Raw genomic sequence first — 26272 nt, 5'->3', positions numbered from 1 at the left:
TAATCATCTCCAGGGATGGTGACTCCACCACTTCCCTGGGCAGCCCTTTCCATTACCTAATCACCCTTTCTGTGAAGAAATTCCTCCTTTCCCTGACAGTGTAGTGTTTGCAGAGGTACCTTTTGCAGCAGTCCTTCCTTCTGTAAAAGCTGAGAAGCCTAAACCACTGCTGTTCCTGCTAGATAGTGCTCTAATTTTGAGTTTTGAGCCTTATTTGAAGGGTTGTTTTTTGTAGTGTTCCTTTTCAATATTTTATTCTGATAGTGGATTTGCTGGTACCAAAGTTGGACTAAAGTTGTTATGCCTAATGGGTCAGATAATCTGTTACAGGACCTTGTTTACAAGGAAAGTTTCTTGATAGGAAGTTGCTGGTTAATGCAATGTTAAACAAATGATCCCATGTCTAAAGTGACTTGGAAGGTTCATTCTGGGAGAGAATTTTTAACAATTGGAGTCAGGTCCCTGTAAGAGAAAGGCATAGCTCCAAGGCTATAATCCAAAAAGGCTAAATCCAAATTTATGCAATTACAATAAGAACCTGGGGATGAGACACAGAAGGTTGTGAAGAGCAGTGATTCTGAGTGAATTATTTAGGAAGGCATAGGAAATAAAAAGATGCTAGAGATAAGAGGCAGAAGTGGAGTTTGCAAGCATTTGGTGCATTAGAGGCAGATCAATAGCAGGGAGCAGCCAGAGCTGGGTCTGTGCAGGTCTGGTGTCTGACTGGGTTTAGTCTGAGCCTTTGGCCCCAGAGTGCTCCTGCTGGGACTGGAAGCTTTCCAGAGCCCTCTGATTGTTCCCAACCTGTGTGTGCCAAGTGTGAGCCTGCAGCAGGGATTCTGCTCTGTTTTCTCTTAGATAAATCTCCTGCCTGGGCTCCAGAGGTGCTCTGCAAACAGAGCTGAGGCACAGCCAGAGCCACGGCTGGCGGAGCTGCAGGCTGCTCAAACCCAAAATGTGAATGTAGGGCACAGCAAAGTCATCTGGCTCTGAAGCCTGGTGTAAAAATACATCATCTTATCCTCTGCTGGAGAAGCACAGGTCCTTCTCTCTTAAAGGAGAATTTTTCAAAATGAACTGTATTGGGTTAAATCCATTTTCTTTGAAGTTGATGGTAAAGCTTCAACTGATGTAAATGGGAGTAGAATTAGGCCAACACTGATCACTTAAGGGAAATAAAAATCTAGGCTAGAGAAAAGGCAAAGATCAGCTCTGCACAGATACAGGAATAGTTCCTGTGTGCTGTGCCACTGGTGGCTCCTGTGTGCTTCAGCTGGAGTTGGAGGGCTCATTTCTGGGGCCAATGTCACTGAAATCACTGCACCCATGGGGACACCAAGCCAGTGGCTGCCAGCCTGGGATGCTGGTGTGGTGCAGCTTCAGCTGCAGCACAGCACTTCTCCTGGGGACTTTCTGCTCCCAGACATGGCCAGAGCTGTGGTGACAGGCTTGAGGAGCTCTCTGCCACCACCAGAACCTCACTGTGCTATTTCCTGACAACCTGTGAGTCAGGACCAGTACTTCCAAATCTGGCATTTGTCAGGTACTAAAGAGTTTGAGTGCAAAGGGTCCTAAAGACTCCAGCAAATGGATTTACCACCACCATCACTCCCTTTTTCCTGTGCCATCTGTGCCAGCAGTGCTGGTCCCTGCAGGAGGATGCCACCTGCAAGCTGCCTGTCTGTTTTCCCCTGTGCTGGAAATAGCAATGCCAGCATGAAGAAATGTGTGGTTTTCAGTCCATCTGATGGTGCTGAGCTCCTTTTCAGCCACTGATTTGCTCCTTTTTTTTTTTGTTTGGACAGGGTCTTCCTGCTCTGTTGTTGAAGAGCAGAGAGGCATTTATCCCTGGAATCAATGAAAACAGGCTGTTTATGAGGCTCTCTGGATCTGTGTGCTGGGTTACCCTGGTGCATGAAATGTCTTACACAATAGTGACAGAGCTGTGCTCAGGATGTGACTCTGGGGAGCAAACTCTGTCACAGGGAATGACAAATCCACCAGTGCTCTTTATGCAATTAAAATGGCAACTTACCTCCACGTGATTCCTGTTTCCTCCACTCAAGCTGCTGAGCTGCTCCCAAAAGGAAACACTCCCATCCCTTGGTGCCCTGGCTCCTGTGCATCCCTGATCTGGTGTGTCTTTACACTGATACAGCCCTGGGGAGGTTTTAATCATAGGAGAATAAGAGCTTTGTGATTCCAGCACGGCTCCCTGGCTGCTCTGAGCTGCAGCCTCAATTATATTAATCTGACTGTTGCCTGTTTAAGCATCGTTCTGCATCTTGACTGACAGTGGGGTAAACAGATTCAGCAAATAAACTGTGCACTGTGCTTCCTGTGCACTCACCAGTGGCAGATCAGGTCAAGCAGAGCAGCAGCTGAGCAGGAGCAAACACACACACAGAGCTTTGCCTGTGTCACTGACTCCTGGCTGGGATGGAGCCTGAGCACTCTGTGACACCAGAATGGTTCCATGATGCCTTAGGGTTTTAGCTTTTATATTTTCCATATATTTGCAATCCTGCAGTTCTTTAGTGTGTAACTCTGAGCTCTACACCCAGTGCCAGCTGCTGCTTTCCCATTCTGCTCAGACCCATCAATTCCTCTCCAGCCTGGCAATCAAGGACACCTCACAGACCCCAGAGATGGAAACAAAAGTGAATTGGGGGAGCAAACTTGGGGCAAATGACTTCATTACCTGGAGCTGTAACTGGGAGATTAACCCCAATATGCAAATAGAGCAAACTTATCAAAGTATAAAAACCCATGACCCAACATCCATTTTGGGTGTAGCCCAAAATGCACCTGAAGGCTCTTCAATAAACATAACTGCTTTTTATTCCCTTAATTCTGTCTGGCCTGTTTTTAGGTAGTCCCAAGAAGGCATCAGCCTCTCCAAATGAGGTGTAGGTGCTCTTGGCAGTCTCAGGGTTACACTGGGCAACTCTTCCAGAAAGAGTTAGGTTTAGATGACAGCTGTGTGTTTTTCCTATTTGTCTGTTCTTCTCAAGGTCACTGGAGTTGCTGTTACAGGGATTGGAAGGGTCTGATCCCTCTATTTCCACAAATAATTTTTGACAGTGGGAATGTAAGTCCTTTTTAAAATGGCTGTGAAGTTTTGTTCTTGCAAGAAGTGACAAAAAGCAAGATAAACATAAGGTTATTAAGGAATACATCTGAGGAAGTGTTTTCTGTTCATTTTCAAAGAAGGCAAAACAATAATCACAGGAACATATGTGAACAAAAGTCGTCTTGATTTGAAATGCTAAAAAACCTGCATTGATTTGCATGGGAAGCACCAGATTGAGACAGGCTGAAGCAGGAGATGGGATCTTGTTTTTTTAATCCCCAACCTGGTGGAGTTGCTTACTGCCATCAGGAGTGGGCTGGATCTGCATTTTGTGATAGCATGTGGGTTAGGTGCATGCAAATCAGAGACGTGGGCTCTGCTTTGATCAGTGTTGCTTAATTTTCTGAGATAAGCTTGTATTTTTATTTTTTGGGGGTTGTAGTTAAGCATGCAAAGAATTGACAACTCCCTTTTATTCAGGAGATTGTTGTGGGGGTGCTCGCTCTGTAAGATTTCTGATTAAAAAGAAACAGATTGAGAGATTGCTTAAAGTTATTAGAAGTGTGGTAATTTCAATTCTCTGACGTCTGATTTATTTCAGATGGGTTCACAAAACATAACAAAGAAAACCAAAGCTGTTGCAGGAGGTGTGAGTTTGCTTCTCTAGGAAATATGTAGGAGTTGATGGGTGTGAAAACCTTGGAAACAACTGGATTTGTCTTTTGTTTACTTGCACATTTCAGGTGTTATGTCAATGCAGGGGGTTTGGTTCAAACAGATTAATCATGGGAATCCCTGTATTTAAAACTTGTTTTAAATTTTGGTACATCATGAACACACCAATCCACAGATATGACCAATAATATTACAGGTTAATAATATTATGGTTAATAACTTTGGCTATTTGAGGCATGTTCAGCACTAGCCTAGATCTTTGGAGAATTTATTAATTCCTCATTGTCTCTTCTGCCTGTAGAGGGAGAGAATTAAATGTATTGGTCCATTGGATGCCTCCACATCTCTAATGTCAGAATACATTTCTTTAGGAACCCTTTATTGTGAAGTATTTGTGGGCCTGGTGTCAGAGGGAAGGATGTGACTTTCCAGCACGTCTGGGATGACCATTGGTGATGCGATACAAGAAGAATTCAAATTATCAAAACCACTTGGAATAAAAATTGCAAACAACTGAAATGTTTGTAGGTATTTATGTGTTGTCCCAGAAAGGATTTTGAGCCCAACAAATCAATAAAGCAATGTCCCCTGGTACCAGATGGAGCCTAATAAATGGGAGCAGTCAGCTTATCTTGGTGTTTTGGGGGGTATTCCTACCAAGCATCTCAAGATACCACTTCCAGAAATTCTCTTTGAGGCATTTATTGATATTCTGATAGAAAAAGAACACAGGATAGGATTTCATTGTCAAATAATCACCTTATAGTCAAAAGCCAGAACATTCTGTGTTGGATCACTTTTTGAGAGGTAAAAGCAACAGATAGCAATTTCTTTTGGAGAAACTTTATTTAGATTAAAAAAGGGTGAAAAAAACATGCAAAAATATGCTGAATTACTTATGATCTCAGCATCCCTGGAGTAGCTCTTCTTACAAGAACACTTGTTGCTTTTATTCTTTTAATTTTCAGATCTGCTTGGAATTTGAAGTCACAGGTGTCATTGCTGGTGAATGCATAATTAACAGCACTTAAACTAATTTAAACAATGTTCTAATCTCAAATTGTTAATGGTGCCTGTTGTCTGAGGTGTTTGGGTGGAAGTCATGACACACAATATTCTAATAATGAATCTGCAAAATTATTGTCACAGTTTCTTTTGCTGACCATTAATTTTGTGGTGGCTTTGACTAATTTCTTATTTTACCTTCCCAAATTAACTCATTATTTATCTTGCAGGATAAATACAGGGACAGCAAATTATCTACAGAAGCTTGATTGCAATATGGTTATCCAGTACTCAGAACATTTAACCACTGAAATATGTGCATGAAGAAATGCAAATACAAAATTAAAATGGGACCAATTTATTACCAATTTTTTACAACAAATCTCGGTAAAGAAAAAACAACAACAACAACAACAACAACAAAGAAACCAAAACCAAAACCAAAAAGATAGAAAATTCCAGATTTTAATTTGAGTTGGCACCTGGTATGTAATTTGTGAGTCAATGGTGGTGGTGTTCCAAAATGGAAGATTTCACTGGGAGCACTCACTGACAGCCCCTCACAAAAATACCTTTTCAACTCAATTGTCTCTGCTCATCCCCACCACCGTGCTGAGGAGATGAGGAGGGAGCTGTTCCCAAAACAGACAAGTAATTTGCTGGAAATAGATTTTAGATCAACACATTTGATTACAAGGAGAAATCAAGCTGAGCTGGTGCACTTTGTGCAACACAGGTCTATGCTCTCTGCAAGAGCCATGGTTAAAATCAGCAAACAATCCTGCTCTGTAGCAGCTGAGACATCCAGATGGTCTCAGTTTATCCCTCATTAAAACACACTCCAATCTTTAGATAAAAACAGGCTTCAATAGCTGTGGCAAGGCCCATATCCTAAAGGAAAGGTCATGAGCATCGAGGCAGTTCAGAAAGTACATCTCAAAGCTGCCCAGTTGTGTGCCAAGGTCATGGAATCATCAAATCCAGAATGATTTGGGTGGAAAGGGACATTAAAGACCATTTAATTCCACCCCTGCCATGGCAGGGACACCTTCCACTGTCCCAGCTGCTCCCAGCCCCAGTGTTCAGCCTGGCCTTGGGCAGTGCCAGGGATGCAGGGGCAGCCACAGCTGCTCTGGGAGAATCCCCACCCTCACAGGGGAGAATTTCATCCTAAAATCCAAGTAAAATCTGTCCTCCTCCAGTTTAAGGCCATTTCCCCTCATCCTGTCACTCCATCCCTTGTCCACAGTACCCCTCCAGCTCTCCTGGAGCCCCTTTAGACTCTGGAAGGGGCTCTGAGCTCTCCCTGGTGCCTTCCCTGGGCTTTTCTGCAGCTGCTGGGGCTCTGTGGCTCTGATGGGAGCCTTGGAGTAGATCTCACTTGTGTCATTCCTTGCAAGTGTGAGCAGCACTGCTGAAAGGGTTTTGTTGGATGCTGCTGGGAACCAGAGGAAAAGCAGCCTTGAAGCCTTGAGTTTCTCAGGCTGCACAAGGACAAGGAATTATAACAATGATTTTGCACCTGCAGGGTGTGTGAGAGCTGTGTGAGTGTCTTGTGATATTTTGCACAAAGCATGATTTCAAAGAGGTGTTGCCTTCTTGGACCAATGAGTCTTTTCTATTCTGTTTTGCACGATCTACCCTATATATCTGTGTAGTTTTTCCTTAAATAAAGCTCTCTTTCTCTTTTGCTTCTCCATCACACAAGGAACTATGTTGCATTATCCTTTTTGCCACTCACCTATAGCCTAAAATGCAACAAAAGGGACCGTGCAGCACTGTGCATTAATTTTGTTCCTTCAGACCAAGAGAGGGCTTGGAACAACTTTGTACCTTCCCTTCTGCCCCTGCTGGATGGAGGCAGCTGAGGAAGAGCAGCTGGAAGTCTCTGATCCATGTGTCAGATGGTCACAGAGTGCCATCAGACTCATCCCCAGCTTCCCATCTTTCTTTATTTGCTGGGCAATTAATGAGGACCCCAATTGGGCTGAAATTTGAGTACCTGCTGAAGGGCCTTGCTGGACAGGAGTCAGTGCATCCTGCAGCTAATTGTGTCATTCATTAATCCATTATCTCTTGCTGATGGGCACGAGAGTCACTGAGATGGATTCACAACCTACCTGGCCATTAAATTATTTATTCCTTGTATATTGGTAATTCTTCATTTCTGTGCTGCAGCCATGTGAAATCCTTACAGGGAGTTACATTAAAATTCCTGTTTCTTCCTTGTTCTCCTGGGTTTTTTTCCCATATATGCAGATAAGTAATGTAGCTTAAGAGATGCAGAGTAGGAAGATTAATCTTTCTTCCCCCTTGCAGCTCCTAAAGAAAGTTACAGCTTTATAGCTTCCAAAGAGAACATTTTATTTTTAAGTTGCTATTAATAGCACAGAAAATTAAAAGCTCATCATGGTTAGGATGAGATCCCGATTGAACTTGACAGGGAAGAAGATATTTAATAAAAGTACCAGGCATGATGATGGCTTTAAAATAAATCTGTGCGTTAATAGCTAAATTATGAGGCGATAATCTGCTGGTCTGCTTAAAAATGTGTTTGTTGGAGGATTTTTGGGATGACCTCACAGCTAATGCATGGTTGTTGGTATGTCCTGTCCTACAGCTTGTATTTTTGGGCTAATTGTATGATTTTAAGGTTGGGCAGCAACATTCTACATAGCTGTGATGGGTTTTTATCCATCAATTGATGTCTGCTGCTGTTTTATCAGCTTATTTTTCTGAGCCACCAGCTAGGATAATGTGCTTGAGGGAAAATTATACCCTACATCAGTGGTTTTGTTACAGCATGTTGTACATTATTGGTAATTTGAATGCACCCAGATAAAAATAGAAAGGTTAAGTAGTTTTCCAAATGTTGCTTCTGTGAAGCAGAAAGAGAGTAATGTCTGTACTCATATACATTTTTGAGGGAAGAATGGGTTTTTTATTTTATTTTCCCTCTGCTAAAATTGATGCTTTTCCTCAAGCTGAATGTAGAGAACACTTGGATTTGGAAATTTCTCTTCCCAAGCTCTTTTTTTTTTTTTAATTCTTCCTGTTGGAGGTTCAGGCCTAATGAGCTGGCTTTTGGCATTGATGTGCCAGGTCTGTCTGCATATGCTGTCCCCAGAGTGCCTTCCCGTGGCCAGGTGGTGTGTGCTGGTGCCAGGGACAGGAGCTGGAGCCCCACGGTGCCCAGTGCCCTCTGCAAGTGTCCTGGCAGCTCCTGGGCACAGCCCTCACCCCCTTCCTCCTGCCTGGGGGCTCCTCATCCCCCTCAGATGGTTCTGGCAAAGACATTTTGGTGAGGTGTTTATGCAGGGATTTCTGTCAAGTTGTAGTTCATCGTCTCTGCTCCGAAATGATTTCGTGATTCTCCATGGATGACGATAACCTGGGGAAAAAAAGGAATTTGGTATTTTGCTAGGGCTGCCTGATAGTCATCTCCTTGGAATCCTTTGTGCATGTCCTATTTAAAACCTCTGCAGAACATCTCTGTGTGTCTTTCAGCTAATGCCCACTGAGATTTGAAACCTCCTTTTTGGCTGCTCTCTTTCTCAGCAGTGACCTTGGCTGACAATTCCCATTGTGCACCCGAGTCCTGCAGGGATGGATTTTTTCCCTCTGCTCCTTTCACACAGATTTTGGTGGTGCAGACTCACCTCTCCAGCAGATCTGCTCTTCTTGCCTTACAGGGCACATCTGCTAAATCACTGGGGAGAAAATATGTTTGTATTTGATTTTCTTAACGATTAAAAATGCAATGAGGGCTGTTGGGTTCCATAATTTTTGAGGGTTTCCCTTTCTTCTCCTCTGATTAAAGGGAATCAGAATCACCTTTGGATTTCCTGGCAGGTGAGAGGAACCAGTCAGCCTAGGAGGTCTGGGCTCTTGAAAGCTTTTGGCTTTCATTTCAGCTGGGGGCAGAGCAGGTGGATGCTGTCTCTCTCTTCCACTCCCTGCAAAACAGCAAAGAAATTCTACCCAAATCCTCCCTTCAATTGCAATTTCTTGTTGTGACTTTCTATCACCTGCAAGCTCGTGGCTGAGGATGTTTGCATGTGGAGCTGGAGTTCAGAGCTGGCCAGGTTTGCATCTCTCTTTAGTAGCAAAGATGGGTTGGTTTATAAGAAAAATTTATAAAGCTGTGAAAGTAAAAAAATATTTAGGTGGATTTTTTTAATGCTTGAAGCAAATTTATCTTTTGAAGAGAAAAAGCTTTTATCATCTACCACATTACTTATTTTCTATAAGATAGAGCAAAGCTAAAAAGCTATTTTTTTTTACCTCTGGTCCTTGCATGATGATGCACTGAGAGTTCAGTGGCATAAAGGAGATTTAAAGAGATGCCACATTTTATAGGAGCTGAACTCTGCTCTGTGTACTGGTGGTGGTAAACTACTGGTACTTTATTTTTAGCTGTTTATAACCTATTAAAGCTTGATGTTTAAATTTGTTATACTTTTATCTGCTGCTTTTTAATCCTGATAAATAGGTGAGATGGGGTAGGAATGCTCTGTAATGTGCAGGCACACAGCAGGATATGCTTGGATTATGCCCTTAGTTAACTAAAATGAACTCCTGCCATCAAATGTGCAGGTGGCAACAAAAATCTCTCTGAGATGGGCCCTGCTAGTTATAATTTGGTCTCTCTATTCTCATTTTAGAGAACTGCATTCCATCCTAATAACAAAATGACCCAGCCTTATGTAAGACTTTTTTTTTCTGTAATTATTTTTTTTTTAAGAAAAGATGCAAAATTTTTTGTCACTGTTAACAATAAGAAAATATAGCTATATGTTCAGAAAAGCAGATTATAGCCTGCAGTTTACTTTTTCAGCCTTTATGGGAATGGTGCAAGTGAAAAATATGCCTCTTCCAGTTCCACTTGTATATATTTCTATTCAGCCATTAAATAACTATATATTTGGATTTTTTTAGACAATCAAATTATTTACTTTCATATTTTGTGTTCTTCCTCTTTTATTTTTCTGCCTGCACTTATTTTGCATGGAAGCTCCATTTTCTGGATCTCATTAACAACCAATGGTGCTGCACTAAAATCTTCAGTGTTGGCTTCATGTCTTTCTATCTTTAATTAATATTATAATAAAATACCTCTGACAGTGAAACCATGGGGGCAGAAAAGAAGCCTGCAAATTTAGCCTGGAGTGGAAGTTGGCTTAGTTTGTTTAGGGTGAATTTTTTTCCTTTTTTTTCCCTCCCCAAACCAGCTGTTTTTCATGATTTGTTTGATGCTCAGCATTTCACCTGCTGAGCAATCACACACCTGAAAAATAAGAGCAACTCCTGGCAAATTAGATTTTTCTGCAATCAGTCTTGAAGCTCCTCACAGACAGAAGAGTGTGTAACACTGCAATGATGGCATTTCTGGCCAAACACAGCAATCAAATCCATTCCTGAGTGGCTCTGCTGTGGTCTCCTGTCTTTTGGCTAAAAGTCTGTTAAACCTGCTTTGATTTTCTTGGCTTTTATAGACAACAGTAGTGTGTCAGTCCTTTTCCCTGCTGGTGGCTGGGTGATTTATGAGATGGATGCTGACAGAAGGGCAGAGAAAACAGCAGAACAAGGCCAGGGTGTTGGGTTGGTTTGTTGGTTTTTTTTTCCTTCTCCCTTAATGGTTTCCCTTGGGTTGTTATGTAGAAATTTGAGTTTCTTTCTCAGAGATATAAGTGCCAACACTGATCATGCTACAACAGCATGGATGTTAAAATTGGAGAGGTGCTTTAACCTCCAGAGCTCAGATCATGACACGACAAAATGAATTTCTCTGCAGCTGGCCAGTTATGGATTTCCTCAAGTTTTTATTGTCTCTGTTATTCCATAGATCCATATTTATGGAAAACATGATACCTGCCAACTTGTTAATAAAAGCAATCCATCAAAATTATAATTCACTTTAACAAGTGCATTTCCACTGCACTTTCTCACCCTTGTGCTCCTAAAAAGGCAAGAAAAGGCTTCAATTTATCTCTGGTTTATTTAAAAAGTAATAAAGTCCAGGCCTCCTTTCAGCCTTTGAAATTGCTCTTATGACAAAGTTCTATCCAGGACTGGAAATATTTCAACTTCCATTTCACAGCTCTCAAACCAGCCATGGGTTGGTGCAACTCAAGGTAGAGCTGAGAGCGCAGAGCTCTGTGAAATGAAATTGCAATTTGTTGATTAAAAGCCTGATAGGTGGTTCAGATATAGGTAAGGTCTTCCTCATCAATCTCCATTTTTAAGATTGAAAGTGCCTGTAAAATATTGTCCAAAAAATCTGAGAAAGGAATATGAAAAGAGGTCAAGATGGATGTGACCAATCAGGAGAAATGGCAATTTCTACCAAAGTATTAAATATTTGGGTGAGTCTCGAGCTATGAAGATTGGAGAGGCCATTTAATATTTTTATAATGAAATGATTAGTAATGGATTAAAAAAAAAGTAATAAATAGGAACAAAACTCAATGTCCATTCTTAACAGAGGCTGAACAAAAGCCCAGAAATTTTAGGTGAGATGGAGCAGGACAGTCAGCTTTAATCAGTCTCTGTCAAGCCTCAGACCCTATTTGTTGGAAGGAGCTGGAAAATCTATTATTTTTTAAGATGTTCTTGAGAGTTTTCTGATAAAATGAGATCAAATCAGGTATTTTAGGCACACAGACTCCTGGAACTCCCTGAAATTGTGTGCAGCAAGCTGATAATCAGCTAAAGGTCACATGGTAACTCACATTCTAGATTTAAGAAATCTGGTGGTCTGTAAAACACACAGATGAAAGACATGTAGAATGACTCATCTTTTTAGTGTTTATGTGCCAATAATTTGCTTTTAGTGAAGCAAAGTAAAGAAAAAAATCTGTATTATAGCCGAGTTTGGGCTCTTTTCTTTTATAGGATTTTTTATTCTTGTCCCCTGGGTTTAGACTGTACTGACTGAACAGAACTATAATTTTTGGGGGTGGGGAAAAGAAAGGCACTTCAACCCAAGGAAGAAATTTTGAATATTTTGCCCTGGAGGTGATGGTGAGGAGCTGCTCTCCAACATCCCTCTGTGATGTAGCATCACTGTAGTAAAACTTTTGGGTGTTTTCTGCTATAAAAAAGGCTTTCCCCCCACTCTGGAAGTGATGCAGGAATCTATGCTGGGATATGTTCCTCACCTGACCACCTAGTGATTTTAGAGCATTTAATTTAGATTTTTTTTTCTCCCCACACATCTGCTTTATTTAATACTGAGTGTCTGAAGTCTGGCTATCCTTAGTTTTTTTTTTTTTTCCCACAGCTGTGTTTTTGATTAAATTGATAACACAGTTTGGAAGTTGGCACTCCTTGCAATGACTGTGCTGTATAAAATCACTTCTAAATAAGAACATGAATTTTCTAAAGCTTAAAGAGGTGTAGAATGGGTCTTTGCAGTGCCAGAAGTTACATCCCCAAAGAGTGGGAATATGTGGAGTGTAGGAAGGCAGTGAATGAAAGAAACCCCAAACCTGCTTTGCAGTGGGGAATTGGAGCCTTGATAGAATAAATGGCTGATGAAAAATAACCTTTCATTTGAGCAAAACATCATAAATCCATGTTAGCACCAGCAGGGTGTGAGAGTGAGTTCTGAAAACTGGTGGCTAGGACAGTCTGTGCTGGGAAAATCTCTTTTTCAGGGCAGATCCACCTCTGCAGGCTGAGAGGGAGGAAGGGTTTCATCTGCAGGACCTGCTGCAGCTCCCCAGAAGTCACTGATGGAGTAATTTCATTATTTAATGGGCCTGGATTGATTCCCTTAGAGCAGTTTTGTTGCTGTCAGGAGTTCATTTGGCTTTGCTGGAGCCATTTCCATGAGGAGCAGAGGAGAGCAGGCTTGGGATCAAATGTAGAATGAAAAACTGTGCACTGCAGCAGGTGCTTTAATCACAGCCCTCATTACGCTAGTACAACATGGCAAAGAGAAAAACCAGCCAACTTGTGCAAGATTCTGTCTGGTGGAAGTCCTAGGAAAATACTCTCATTGTAGAACTGAAATTATTGATATTTTGCGTCTCTAACAAAAATTTCTTTTGTTGCCTTCAAATAACTGACAGTGGCATGGAATCCTTTTTGTTTATCCTACCTGATAACAAAGCTGGTCCTGACTGGAGGCTCAGGTTCATGCTGAAAGGCTGAAACAGTTGTTAAGGGATTATAACAGGTGATTTTTCTTTTTGATGTTTTCATTTTGTAATATTTTTAAAATAATACTTCACCTTAACTGTGCTAATGTCATCCTATTATTGGGGAAATAGATTGCTGTCTGAAAACAGCTGAATGGATGTCTCATCTGTGTGTGCTCATCATGAATGAGTGATCACAGAATGACAGACTGGTTTGGGCTGGAAATGACCCTGGTGACCATTTCATCCCAGAGACACCTCCCACTGTCCCAGCTGCTCCAAGCCCATCCAGCCTGGCCTTGGGCACTGCCAGGGATGGAGCAGCCACAGCTTCTTTATAGACTTATAGTCTATAAAGTCTATAATCTTTATAGATTATTTAAGGCAACTTGAAATTCATGAAGAAAAGCAGTGATGAAGTCAGGAATATTTTCAGAGAACATTTCAGTGACAAAGTTCAGTTTCTCTTTCTTTATCTACTTTTGGCTTCCTGGTATTAAACAAAACGTTCACACTTTGTGAGGTGCCAACCAGCTTTTATTCAGATGGTGTTTTTCCTTAGTTCCTTCTGCATCTTGTGCATTCCTGATAATTGAGCTTCAAAGTCAGTATGAGCTGGTTTTTTTTTTTTTTTAAGAGAGTGTGAGTTTAGGCATTGTTGGGTGCATTTAATCAGCTTTGTTGGCTGCTGGGTAGAGAACTCATCCTCATCATTCTGCTCCATGCAGGTTGTGTTCACAAATGGAAGGACATTTTGGCTTTGCCATGAACAGATGCCACAGCTGGGCCACACTTGATTTATTTCACATATCTGGAGGCCTCCACTGAGAAGGTTATGGTTCTCCTTCTCAACTCTTTTCTCCTTGCAGAGCTCTGCTGTGAGGTTTTAATCCTCTGCAATCAGTTGTTGCCCTGCTGCTCACAGGTCAGAGTTCAAGGAGCTGTAGTCTCAAAACATCTCTGATTTTGCTTAGACTCAAGGGAAAACTCCCAGAAATCTGCTCCCAGTCCTGCTTTAAGGCATGGTGTCAGTGAATACAGATGAATCTGGTTATGCACCTTGTACTCACTAAAATGTGACACTTCACTGCTTCCCCCTTTATCTGGGGGTTCCCTATAGGGCTCAGCTGGAATTTTATCTGTGGCTAATAAAGTCCAAGTGGGGCAGTGATGCTCCCTATGGAAGGAACTGCTGATTTCCAGAGTTTAATTCCTGGAGAACCAGCTGTGTGTGTCACTTCCAGCTGCACATGGAGTGAACAGAGCCTGGGCTCTGCTCTCTGCCCTGGCTGAGAGGGGATCACCCTTTCACCTGTAATTTAAACAGTTTCTCCACCAGCAAACTGTGAAATCAGAGTTGCCATAATCTCAGGTGACAGTTTAGAGAAAACAGTCAAATTAAGAATCTTTTTTTATCCTATTTTTTTTTTAATTTTTCTTTTTTCCTCCTGACTAATTTTTTGTTTTTCCTGACTCCATTATTTGTCCAGACTTTAAGAACTGTGAAATGCAAGCCTTGGGATTCTGCTCTGGTGAAATCTGGTTCATTACATTGCTGTTAACTTTCCTGCCAGTAGAAGTCCAAATGAAATCAGATGTCAGAATACTTGGGGATGATATCTACATTCTAACACACTGTGAAAATATTTACAAGCTTCCAAGATGAGACTTTTCCTGATTAGGGAAATCAAAGAATAGTTTTCCCAGCAGGCCTGCAGTTAGCTCATCCAAATTGCTTCTGTTTTAATTGGCATGCATTTCCTCTAAGCAGCTAGGAGATGAAAAATATTTGACTTGGGCTCTACAGGACTGGAAGCCTCTTCCCCCAGACACAGCAACTCTGGAAAAAAAAAAAAAAGAAAAAACAACCAAAGAGCCAGCTCAAGTTTACATTGCATTTCTACAATAAAAACCTCTCTTTGACAAGATTCCAGACCAAGGTACAGAGTGATAATCTGACTTTTGAGTGAGGAAAATAAGGGTGGTGTTTCACTCAGGTTCTGTGTATGAAGTCTTTTGTGATTTTTATCTCAGCCTCACAGCAGTCTCCTGTTTTCAAACTGCACTTTGGAACTTCTTTTACTCAGTTTTCTACTTTCAGAAGCATAGGGAAGAGCAAGTAAAAGCAAATAACCTTTGTTAAAAGTGATTGCTTTTGTCTGGCTAAACCAGCTGATGTTGTGTGTGAAATTAATTTTACTGGAGTTTTTATTTCTCTTTTATAGAACATATCTGAGAAGGGACATTTTTCCTCTGAGTTGTTCTCATATGGAGTGATGAGACCAATGGAGACCCTGTTCTAGGATGGTGTGGAAAGCTGTGCTCTCAGGCTGGTGCCTCTTTATGTTCTAGTCATGAATTAAACCCACTGTGGATAGAGCAGTGAAAGCAGCACCCACAGATGAAATCCAGTTCACTTTATTCATTGGGCCATTGGGATATAAGATAATTTTGTTTGAAAAATATGCCAGTATCACCTCCTTTAAGCAGGATTCCTTGGTAGTTCACATAGAATATATCTATGTCTTGAAAATATCAGTATTGTGAATTTTTTTGTAAAATAATCTCTTCTCTCACCTCCACCCAAAAAGACAGAAACAAAAAAAAAAACCACCACCCAAACCAGTGTAATAATGGGATTTCTTGTGGATGATTCCTAATTTCCCCACTGGATGTATTTTGGAAAGGCAAAGCCCCACAATGGGAATATTGCCACGTGCCAGCCACAACTTCTCTATTCCTCAGCTTTTGGTGAAGAAATATTCAATATTCACCACTTAGGAGGGGTTGAGGTGATTCCATGCCTGATGAGGAGCCTGGGCTTTTGCTAGGAGAGATCCTGGGATGGAAAGGAGCCTGAGCATCCTGTTCCCTGATTAGGGAGCTGCATTAGCAGGAATAATGTCAGTCACACTCTGCCCCTGCTGCCTTTCACCATCTGCCCCTCAGAAACGTGAGGTGGTCTTTCCCTGGTGGCACAGCATCAGGTGAGTCATGAGCAGCACAGACTGCCAGTGATTTGGTTTTGGAGCTCTGAAGGAAGTGTAAACCTCATATTTGTTGTTTATTGGTTAATATTTAATCAGAGGTGAAATTAAAAATTAAGCAGGCAAATGAGTCATGCTGAAAAGCAGCAGCACTGTCTTGCTGTGGCTGGCAAATGACAATGAATTTCTAAGAATAGAAGAAAATATATTAATTTATAGTGGTAGCACAGTAAGCCTAAAGAGATGCTTTGATTGAGAGGAGTGGACACTTTCAACAAAGATCATGGAGAAAATGTCTTTGATGCTGTGTTTAGTGCCCTTTGCATCAGAATGAAATTGGTAAATGGTTCTCTTCAGAAAATACTCAAAATTGTCTTTGTGGTGTTATGGAACAGTTTAAGAACAATTTTATTATTTTGGAGCAATGTTTAAAAAGATTTTTTTATTAGGGCCATATTCTCTCCATCTTCTTTTTTCTTAATATCAAGGCTGTTTGAGATGCCCAGCTCTCCAAACCGTGAACTGCACTTAAGAACACTTATATTTATTTATTTATTTATTAACCACTGGGAGTAAAAGCAGCCTGTTTTTTCAGCTATTTGTCATTCCCACTGCAGGCTCAGAGTCTCTGTGGCAGTCAGCTCTCAGTCTGCATGTTGCTGTGGCTGACAGCAGGCAGAGCCTGGGATGCTGCTGGTGGGAAGGAGGAGCCCTGGTGATCTGCTGCCTCCTGGGATGGAGCCTGGTTGATTGGGCATCTGTGACATTCCTGGCCTGAAGTTTTTTTTTTTTTCTCAAATAATGCTGCAGGCTGATGCTATTTCTGTGCAGAATACTGATCCATCCTGTTTACAAACAGAGGAAGCAATAGTGTGAGTAAGGCCTTTTCTTCCTGCTGTATATAAGGTATTACCTGGGGATGGATTGAGGCTGAGCATGGTTCACCATCTCTTGTTTGGTAAATAAAGGCCCTTTGAAATTGCTACTCCTAGTTTCTATTTGTTGTTTGCTGTAGAAACATTTTGTGCTGAAATTCTCATCTCGTGAATGTGAAAAGCAATATGTGAAATTGAGGGTGGCAGAAGTTCTCAGCACTAGAAGATACATCAGTAAATAGGATGGGTAGGAGAAAGTGTAGCAGTTGGCTGGTATTTAAATTAATTTTGGTCTGTAACATCACAGTGAAACTTGAACTTCCTTTTATTCTTTGAATTTTTATTTTTAATTTTTTTCCTCCATAGAAATCAAAGGAATGTTGAGGTTTGAAGCAGTAAAGCTGGTAGAGGTCCAGATTTTTAATTGAGCAAGGTAACTCCAAATTAGTGCTCACACAGGTCTGATCTTTGTCACTGCAGAGCAATGGCAATTAGAGAGTGGAAATAGCAAACCCTACGTGTTATGTCAACTGTAGCTGGGGGGGAGATTAAAATTATTGCTCCAGCATAAAACCAGGACTTGAAATGCATCGGGCTCCTCTTGATGTGCTTTATCTGGGCATTTATATATAACTTCCACTGGGGATTGCTGTGCCTAGAAAGTTCAACGTGTGCCCTTTGCCTGTGACAGGTTGGTCAGTCATTAGGCTGCTGGGGTGCCCTTTGAGAGATCCTTTTTATTATGAAAACGATTCTGAGACCTCTAGATTAGACAGTGCACTCGCACTAACCCGCTTGGAAAAGAAAAAAAAAGAAACCTTTAATCTCTGTTAAAACTCTGCGTGCCAAATATAATAGCTGGTTTCAGCAGTATTTAAACCAACTTCATTAGAATATGGGAAGGGGAAACAGGTTTTAAAGGCTGGCTTTAGCAAGCAATCAACTGTCTCCCAGATGGTCCAAACGGGACTTGTTCAGCACTGCACATACAAAAGGAAATAAAAAAAAAAAGGGAAAAAGAAGTAAAAAGAGAAACACACAGGATGCTGCTGGGCTGTCAGTGCCTGCTGGTGGCTGGGCTCAGGGGAAAGGACTCCTCATACAGGAGCTCTGCCTCTTCCATCCCAGGCATCCCATTGCATTCGTGCTGTGCTCGCCTGCACAAAGGCAAGGCTGCAAGATGTAATGCATTTAAATATATTCTGCATTTGTGATGGTGGCTCTGCAGTTTTTGCAAAGTTTCACCGCCCTCGTGCTATAAAAACAATCTTGCTTTAACCATGATGCAAACTGGCAGTGTTTAACCCGTTTTTAACCCTTATCAGGAGCCTTTGTTCTGGGCAGAGGACAGCAGGGTGGCTGTATGGAGCAGAGCACGCACTGGGGGTGCACCCTGCATGCCGGGCTAATCGCTCACTAATTAATATTCATGACTCATCTTATTTAGCGGCTGCTCTTGGCACTGGAGCAGCGCTGCCATTGGTGCTCCAGCCGTGGGGAGCTTTATCCAAGGCAAGGCTGGTGCTCTCCTGGGCTGGATGCTGTTCACCTGCAGCATCTCTGGGATGCCAGGATCCCCTTGACACCCATCCCACCTTGTAATGAGTCATTTCTGCTTGCTCCCAAAGGTCCAGAGGAAGAAATGACCATGTAGATTCTACAGCTTGGGTGCAGCATAATGGGCAATGGTGAATGGAGTGGAGCTGGTCTGCAGCCTTGAGAGCAGCCGTTCTGTGAGCTCCAGCCAGTCAGGGACACCCTCCACGCCAGGCGCATCCTCCACGCCCTCGCCGGACGCTCGCGGGACCTTTTTAATTTCTCACGTCGGAATTTGAGATTCCTCTCCGATTTTTAAACAGCTTTGAGGTTGTATCAGCTGCAAGGAGCGGAGCAATAGAGCCGAGCCACGATGGGTGACATGACAAATAGCGATTTTTATTCCAAGAACCAAAGAAATGAGGCCAACCATGCAGGAGAGTTTGGGTGCACGCTGCAGGAACTGCGCTCCCTCATGGAACTGCGAGGGACAGAAGCAGTAGTAAAAATTAAAGAGACTTATGGGGAAACAGAGGGGCTCTGCAGACATCTGAAGACATCACCAACAGAAGGTAAGCACTTCTCTCTTCACTTGAATTAGGGGGCTTGGTGTAAATGCCCTACGACAGTGGTAAAAAGAGGTTTTGATTCCAACCTGAACAGAATTCTCATGGTGCTGCCATGATTCCCAACAATGATAAAACAAGAGTCTTCTAAGAAAGAAGGTAAACCAGTCCAGCTATAGCTAAAGCTGGCATGAGTGTGGAAGGAGTGCTTCTTGTTTTAACAGCTTCCTTAAAATGACACAAAAAATCAGCACATGTTTTAAGCATTGCAAAAGAACTTGAATCTCTCTGCTCCCGGGGGGAAGAAGGTGCAAAAACAGTTGCTTCAAAACAGCTTCTAGGTACTTGGGCATCTCTTGAGAGTATGAAATGACCTTTTGAGATGCACATTATGTTACTGTGTAGATCAATATATTTTTTAATGTTTATATATAGGTTACTAATCTTCACTTATTATATTACCATAGATAATTTTGCTGAAATCATCAGTCTGTGAGTGTATCGATGTTCTTATTAGTTGCCCTCTTGTTGTGTGTAAAATTAAGCTCCTTACTTTCTTATGCTTAATATTACCAATGATAATTTTCCAGTATCTATTTTCCTTAGTGTTTTTCAAGACTTCTACCCAATCTTTCATTAGTCTGGTTTTTAGTGCTCAAACCAAATATCTCCCCATGAAACACTGACAATGGTGCAATGTTTCCCTCGCCTCATACAATTTTCTTTCTGTTTAAGTGCAAGTAAAATTCTGTTTCATTCTAAGAATTCTATTTTTGTCACTGTATTTTTATCTCCAAGGAGTATTAACGCTTTTGGAAATTACACAGTCTTTCAGTCTATAATATTTCTGCAGTCTTGTAATGTAGCCAAGATGTTCATTTTAAGTTCTTTTCTTTTTTCAAGAAGATAGAAGTCTTGGCTTTGTTCCATTCTCTTATTTCTGAAATTAATCATTTAGTTACCTCCAGTGTTTAAACGCCTCAAAGTCTGGAATTATTGGTGTGATCATAAACATGTCAGTTGTAGTGTGATGCCATAAATTACCCCAGCTGAGGGGTCCCAAAGGAGCAGCTGTCAGTGTGTCAGCTTGGAGAATTCCATTTCTGCAGAAAGTCAGAGCTGAAGCCCCAGCCTGAGCCGAGCTCACGGCGGCGACTTCAGTCAAGTTTTGCCAGCTCATTGTAGTGGTTACCTGGTCAATGTGAACTTCAAAGGAGATGTTAATTGCATTATGTGTTCAATTTATGACATCAGGGAAACTCAATTCCTCACGCTGGAACAGAGTGTATGGATCCAGCAGTGTGGCATGCTGACTCCAGCAGTAATCTATATCTGATACTGCAGATAAGGTAACTTTCCTCCAAGCATTACGTGCACTTCATCACTTGTGCATTAGGGAAAAACCTTTCCAGCTTCAAATGGCAATCAGCATAGCCTTGGAATCAGGAAGGCTCCACTGGGTTTTAATTTTCAAGTGGATCACATAATAGGAATTCCCAGTCACACGAAGCTTACGTCTTCTTTGTAATTGTTTTGCTTGGAAAAATCATCTGAAATATGTCTTGTCAAACTCTGGAAATTTTCACTGGAGAGAAAGTATCCATAACGAGAAACTTTAAAAGCTTATGGCAAATATAAACTCATATTTAGTTCTAAGTGCCAAGCCATTGTTTTACTTGATTCCGAGCTCAGTGAAGACACGACTATTCTTAGAGGAAAGAATAATCATTTCTTATGTGGAAATGGAATTCTAACATCAAGCAGATATGATTTGAAAATTAATTATTGGCATACTTTGTCTTTTGGTATCTGCAGCAAACTGTGGATTCGTCACTGAATAACTTTATGAAAAGCCACAATCTGCTACAGTGCCTGAAAATCACTTTTCCAGCTAGGCATTGTTTTTGGTGAAGCACAGTTCACTGAGCTTCCTTTGTTTTTCAGACTTTGGTGTGTTGTACATCTCACATAGTTTTATGGGAAACATGAAATAAGAATTACTGCAGGGCACTTCTTTGAAGAAGCCAAATGGCTGAGCAGGAGTCCTGAGTGACTGTGAAACAGTGAAAAGGACCTGACTGTAGAACTTACTTCTTCCCTGCCTTGTAAGCTCTTCCAGAATTTACCTTCATAAAGTCCTTGTGATTTTGTGAGATAAATGCTGAAACAGTTACTGGAGCAGAGGAAAAAAAAGTTTCCTGGCAGCAGGGTCGTGATAATTTGATAAAATGTGGCCTGACCTGAATTTACTGGTTTATTTAGAAAGGAAGAAGTAGCCATGAGCTCAGAGCTGACTCAATTAATTTCCCATGTTAATATTTGATGTCCCACCTGTGGACTGGTAGGATCAATCACACTTAGAAGTGCTGTTTGAAATGGTTTTAAAGGCCTTGAACTTCTCAAGTGAAGATGTCATATTTGTAACTCAGATGTCACTAGCACTGCTGTGAGGTTCATTTCCCTGTGAACTCCCATCTCAATTCAGTGTGGAGCTGGGGAAGCCTGCTGATGGTTAAGTAGAATAATATTTGCATGCTGAATTAATTAATATTATTATTATGGGTTACAAGACTTCAGTCTCTCCTTCAAATTTTCTTTGATTGCTCCTTTAGCTGTGGATGCAGTGGAGATCCCAGCTCTCATTTATGCCTGAGGGATTTCCTGCCTTAAAGTGATTATATTATAATGAAAAGCTCCTCTTTAAGTGCTCATAAAAAAGAACCTCCCTAAAATCTGTGGAAATAATTTATATGAAAAAACACACATATGTGTTGACTTGAATTTACTCTTAATATATTTATGTTCAGATTAGTTTCACTTTCATTATCCCAGGAATACCACATATAGGCAGATCTAGCCCAGTCACTTTGCAAAACAATGCTGAATCCCCCCTTGGGCAGAGCTGTGCTGACAGTTGTATAATTTTCCATGCAATTGGAGTGTCTGAGGCCCACTGGAGCATCAGTGATACCTTATGAAGGACAGCTGGTAAAATGGGATGAGCTACCAAGTGAGAATGAATACCAAATGAGGCTGGAATCTACTCTCTCCAATACTTAACTATATATACCCACAATTTCATATAGTAACCACCAATTTACAGCAACATTTTCATCTACTTTCCCTTATAAAAAATGTTTATTTCTAATAGAACTATATCAGTGAATTAACTTCTCTGATCTCTTGCTTAAAATACTTGGTTGCCATGATTTCCAGTGCATGTAAAAAGTGAAGAATCCACTGTATGTAGAATAATGGAATACCTGAATGGGAAGGAATCCACAGGGATCCTTGATCCAGCCCTGGCCCTGCACAGACACCCCAACAATCCCACCCTGTGCCTCCCTGGGAGCATTGCCCAAAGGTTCTGGAGCCCTGGCAGCCTTGGGGCTGTGCCCTGCCATGGTATAGTGAAATTTTTTACATTTGTAGCTGAAGGAAGAACCTTTCCATGGTGATATCTGTGCAACCACACCTCAGACAGGTGCTCCAGGAGATGTTACACATTGGTGATGAGGCTACAGAACTAGATAAGTTGTTTTTCTGTTGGTATTTAGTGGGTACAGAACTGTTTAGGGTTCTAGAAATGGGTTGGTGGAATGCACTGGGGGAGAACATTTCAGGGTTTTTTTTTTGGTTATTGTTTTTTTTTTTTGTTTGTTTTTTTTTTTTTTTTTGTTTTGTTTTGTTTTGTTTTGTTTTTCTGGCTGTAGGTCTCAGGACACCAGGAAAAGCTTTCATGGAAAGACATAATATGAATTAGCAGTTAATTGATAATATTTCTAATAATATTTCTATTTCTTTTTAAGCATCACAACTGCCCTTAGCTGAGCTCCCAGAGAAGTTCTCTGTCTTTTCAAATGCATGTTTGTTGTGTGGGGGATACAGACTGAGAATTGGGCCAGCTTTGGAGGTGTGTTTATTTTTCATTATTGCAATCTAAAAATCCTTTCACAATTTTAATGGTGAGGAAAAAGCTGAAGAAAGATTGAGTGCAACAAAATTAACCAGCTGCTTTTAAGACTCATTAGTTTTGGTTCCTCACACTTGCTTCTATAAAAATGCACCTTTAATAACTTAATAGTCTGTTTGCAAGCTGCTCTGAATTGCAGGCAGGTGCACCACTGTGTTCAGTCAGCTTCAGAGATGTGAAGAATTTGGAAAACAAAATTGGGGAAGGAATGAAAAATACTGAATTCAGACAAATATAATTTAAAAATAGAAATTTTGAATAATTGATTCTGTGATTGTCAGAGACTGAGCTTAATTTTAACACACTGTCAAAATAGACCATGGATGTAAAGAAATTTGTGATAGCATAATTTTCATTGATAAAAGAACACACTTGCTCATGTATAAGCCATTAAATATTATCCATATGTTCATTACATTCTTACATTATTTTATATTCAAGATTAGGATGGATAATTTCTGATTTTATAATTTCCTTAAAAACACTCTAAAAGCAGCTTTTAAGAGCTTCTTTGTGATGTTGAGCTGAAGCTGAACTTCAGAAACCTTTGAAGCAGCATCTTAGACCTGCTCATCCTCTCTCTGGGTCAGCACACTGCCTTACCTAATTCCTTGTCCTTATTTGTGGCCTCAGCACATCTCCTGTGGGTTGTTTGTCAGCCCCAGGACAGCAGCCAAGCTCCAAGCACACATCCAGCCCTTATTTGTCCCTGCTGTCCCCATGGAAGGTTTGATTTGAGCAGTGAGAGCAGCCCTGGCCATGAACAAACCCCTCAGCATGGCCAGGGCTGAGGCCTCAGGGTTTTTTTTTTTTCCCACCTCACATGGGAAAAACCCCAGGGGTGAACTTTAAACTCATATTTCACCTGGGGGTTTGGAGCTGGTGAGAGCTTGGGGAACTTGCCATTTCCCTGTGGTTCCCTGGCTGCCCCCAGTGTCCCAACAACCCAGGGCTGGGTAAAGGAAGGGAAGTGGCCTGGATGCTCCTCCTGGATGAACTGATAATATTATTATGGGTTATGAGACTTCAGCCTCTCCTTTAAATTTGATAGTTCAGTTTCTCCTTTTGGGAATTGCTGCTGCAGGGCCCCTCGTGTATCCCTGAAGAGAAACCCCAGGGAAAGGCCACTGCAGTCTCCCAGTATTTCCCTGACAAAAGTTAGGGAAAAATGTTTTGGCAGGTTATGATAGGAGAAGGGGTGATGGGTTTAAACTGAAGGAGGGTTTATATAGATTAAATACAAGGAGAGAATTTCATACAATAGGGGTGATGAAACACAGGATGAGGCTGCCCACAGATGTGGGGGACCTGGAAATATTTAACAGCAGGTTGGATGGGGCTCTGATGAACCTGCCCTAGCTGGAGATGTCCCTGCTGTCTGCAGAGCTTGGGCTGGGCAACCTTTAGAGGTCCTTTCCCACCCAAATAATTCCATGGCTCTGTGCCTGGATGTCTCGGGGGGCTGGAGGTGGGAATGGTGGGCAGCACAGAGTGTGACAGGGGCTTCCCTTCCCTTCTGCACCCTCCACTGGCCCCAGGGACTGCTCCTGCCCCTTCTCCCCACTGGGAACAGCCCTGCCTCCCTGGGGAAGCACTGGCCTGTCCCCAGTCACCCAGCTCCATTGTCACCCAGCTCCATTGTCACAGGTCCCCTCCAGGGCTGGGAGCAGCAGGCAGAGATGGCTGTGTGTGAATAACTCGTGGAGGGTTTGCTGTGGCACACGGGGCTGGCCCAGCTCTAAGGCTTGGCCTTAGGGAGGCTGAATTTGGCTCCTGTGTCCAGTGCCAGGCAGATGTGCTGCTGCAGGGGCTCCTGAGCTGCACTCCAGGACACTGGGGTTGGCAGGAATGGCTCTGGAGGTCTGGCACTCCTGCTGCAGGCAGTGTGTTATATTTCCATACAGCCACATCTCCATGTTTCATGATTTGCAAGGGCTGCCTGGAGCTTTCTTGGCAACGGTGCTGCTTTTCCTTATCTAATATTTCCATTGTTTGTATAATGAAACAGCACACATTCTTCCAAAGGTTACTCAAACATAAGCATCTCAAATGAATGGCTCAGATTTTTCTCTGTGATAAGTCCAATTTCATTGCTCATTTTGTTTCTGGGCTCTTGCATGTTGTGCCACTTGCTGATTTACTTTGGCTTTGTTCAGTTACTTGTGGAGAACTAGAGAGATATTGCATGATGCATTTTCCCCATAAAGCTTTTTAAAAAAAAGAGATACCTGCTCCCTTGAGAATCCTAAATGGCTTGCAAAGAGGTTCTCTCCTGGTTACAGGCAGTGCTTTAAAGTAAGGGCAGGAAAAGCAGAAAGGGAGTGAGTATCTTCTGCTTTTTCTATTAGGCAGCATCAGAGATTTTCTGGGGTCAGTGCTGATTTATTTATGTGATTACCCAGGACATCATCTTCCTCTCAATGATTATCCTACCTCAGCAGGTGCCACACTTAGAGAGGAGGCTATTTTCATGCAAGCTGAAGTCCCCTGTTCCCTGTAAGCCATTAAATTCATGCAGGCAGGGTGTACTGACCACAGACACACACTCTGCTCTTGTACCTCAGGTTTAAATGAGCAGAGTAATAAATGGGTGAGAAATTTTTCTGTACCTCCTCTGCACTAGGACTAGTGTTTGTTCATTGTAGTTTACAACTCAATTACAACTACAACGTGTCAAAAGGAAAACCTGGCCCAGCAACTTTCTGTTATTCTTTCCCTCTTTGCAAAGAGATTGTTGGAGGTCAGCATTCTCCATAACGTGCTGTGCCCCGAGTTTCTCCTTGATCTGAATGCAGTGATGCAATACAGTGACTCAACCCCTTTCTGCTGAATTAATAAGTGATGGAAAGTGCTGCCATTGTATGGGGCAGTTGATAAAACTGCAATCTCACTCTCAGGTTTGAGTTTGTTGGCATAATCAGCTCATTCATTGTGTGAGAAGAAGATGGGGCCAGGCCTGCAGCATAATGGGCACTGTGGAAGGATGGAGGAGGAGATCTCTGTGTTCCATGAGAGCTGTGCCAGCTGTCCCGATGGCAAACTGGGATTACACTGCTGGTGCTCCCTTGGAAAATGGCAATTAGGGCTTTGCTTGGAGGATCAAACAGGGATCACTGACTGTGGTGTCCAAGTGCTGGGGAAGGCAAAGCTGGATCAGTGATGGCAAAGAAAGACTTGAAGGGAGGGGTGGCTGCAGCCTTGCCTTGGGGTGTCCCTGTGCTGGGGAGCTGCTGGGAGGGAGGGTAACAGGACTGCAGAGGAAAACATCCTTGGGGAATGCCTCCCTCCTGTTGTATTGCAGGGCTCAGAAATCCATAAATGTCTATAGACTGCCAGCCTTGAGTGAGAGCTGATTTATCTTCATTTTGTTCTTGTTTTGAGAAGGCTGCAGGAAGAAAGCAAAGTCCATTACACCAAATGAATAATCCAATCGATGGA

The 26272-nt window shown here is 42.0% G+C and overlaps 1 protein-coding gene across 38 annotated transcripts in view; it reads left to right on the top strand.

Moving 5' to 3' along the window:
- Positions 1–26272, top strand: part of ATP2B2 (ATPase plasma membrane Ca2+ transporting 2) — a 378523-nt gene that overhangs the window by 200421 nt on the left and 151830 nt on the right. For all 38 annotated transcript variants that reach the window (XM_079316715.1, XM_079316719.1, XM_079316749.1 and 35 more), the window contains one exon: positions 18388–18867. In XM_079316715.1, the coding sequence (XP_079172841.1) occupies positions 18669–18867 (199 nt within the window). In that variant the 5' untranslated portion in view covers positions 18388–18668. The remainder of the gene's footprint in view (positions 1–18387; positions 18868–26272) is intronic.

Source organism: Erithacus rubecula (assembly GCF_903797595.1).
Source record: "Erithacus rubecula genome assembly, chromosome: 13".
NCBI lineage: Eukaryota > Metazoa > Chordata > Aves > Passeriformes > Muscicapidae > Erithacus > Erithacus rubecula.
Note: the sequence above shows the minus strand (reverse complement) of the source record. Positions and strands in the feature narration are given on the sequence as shown.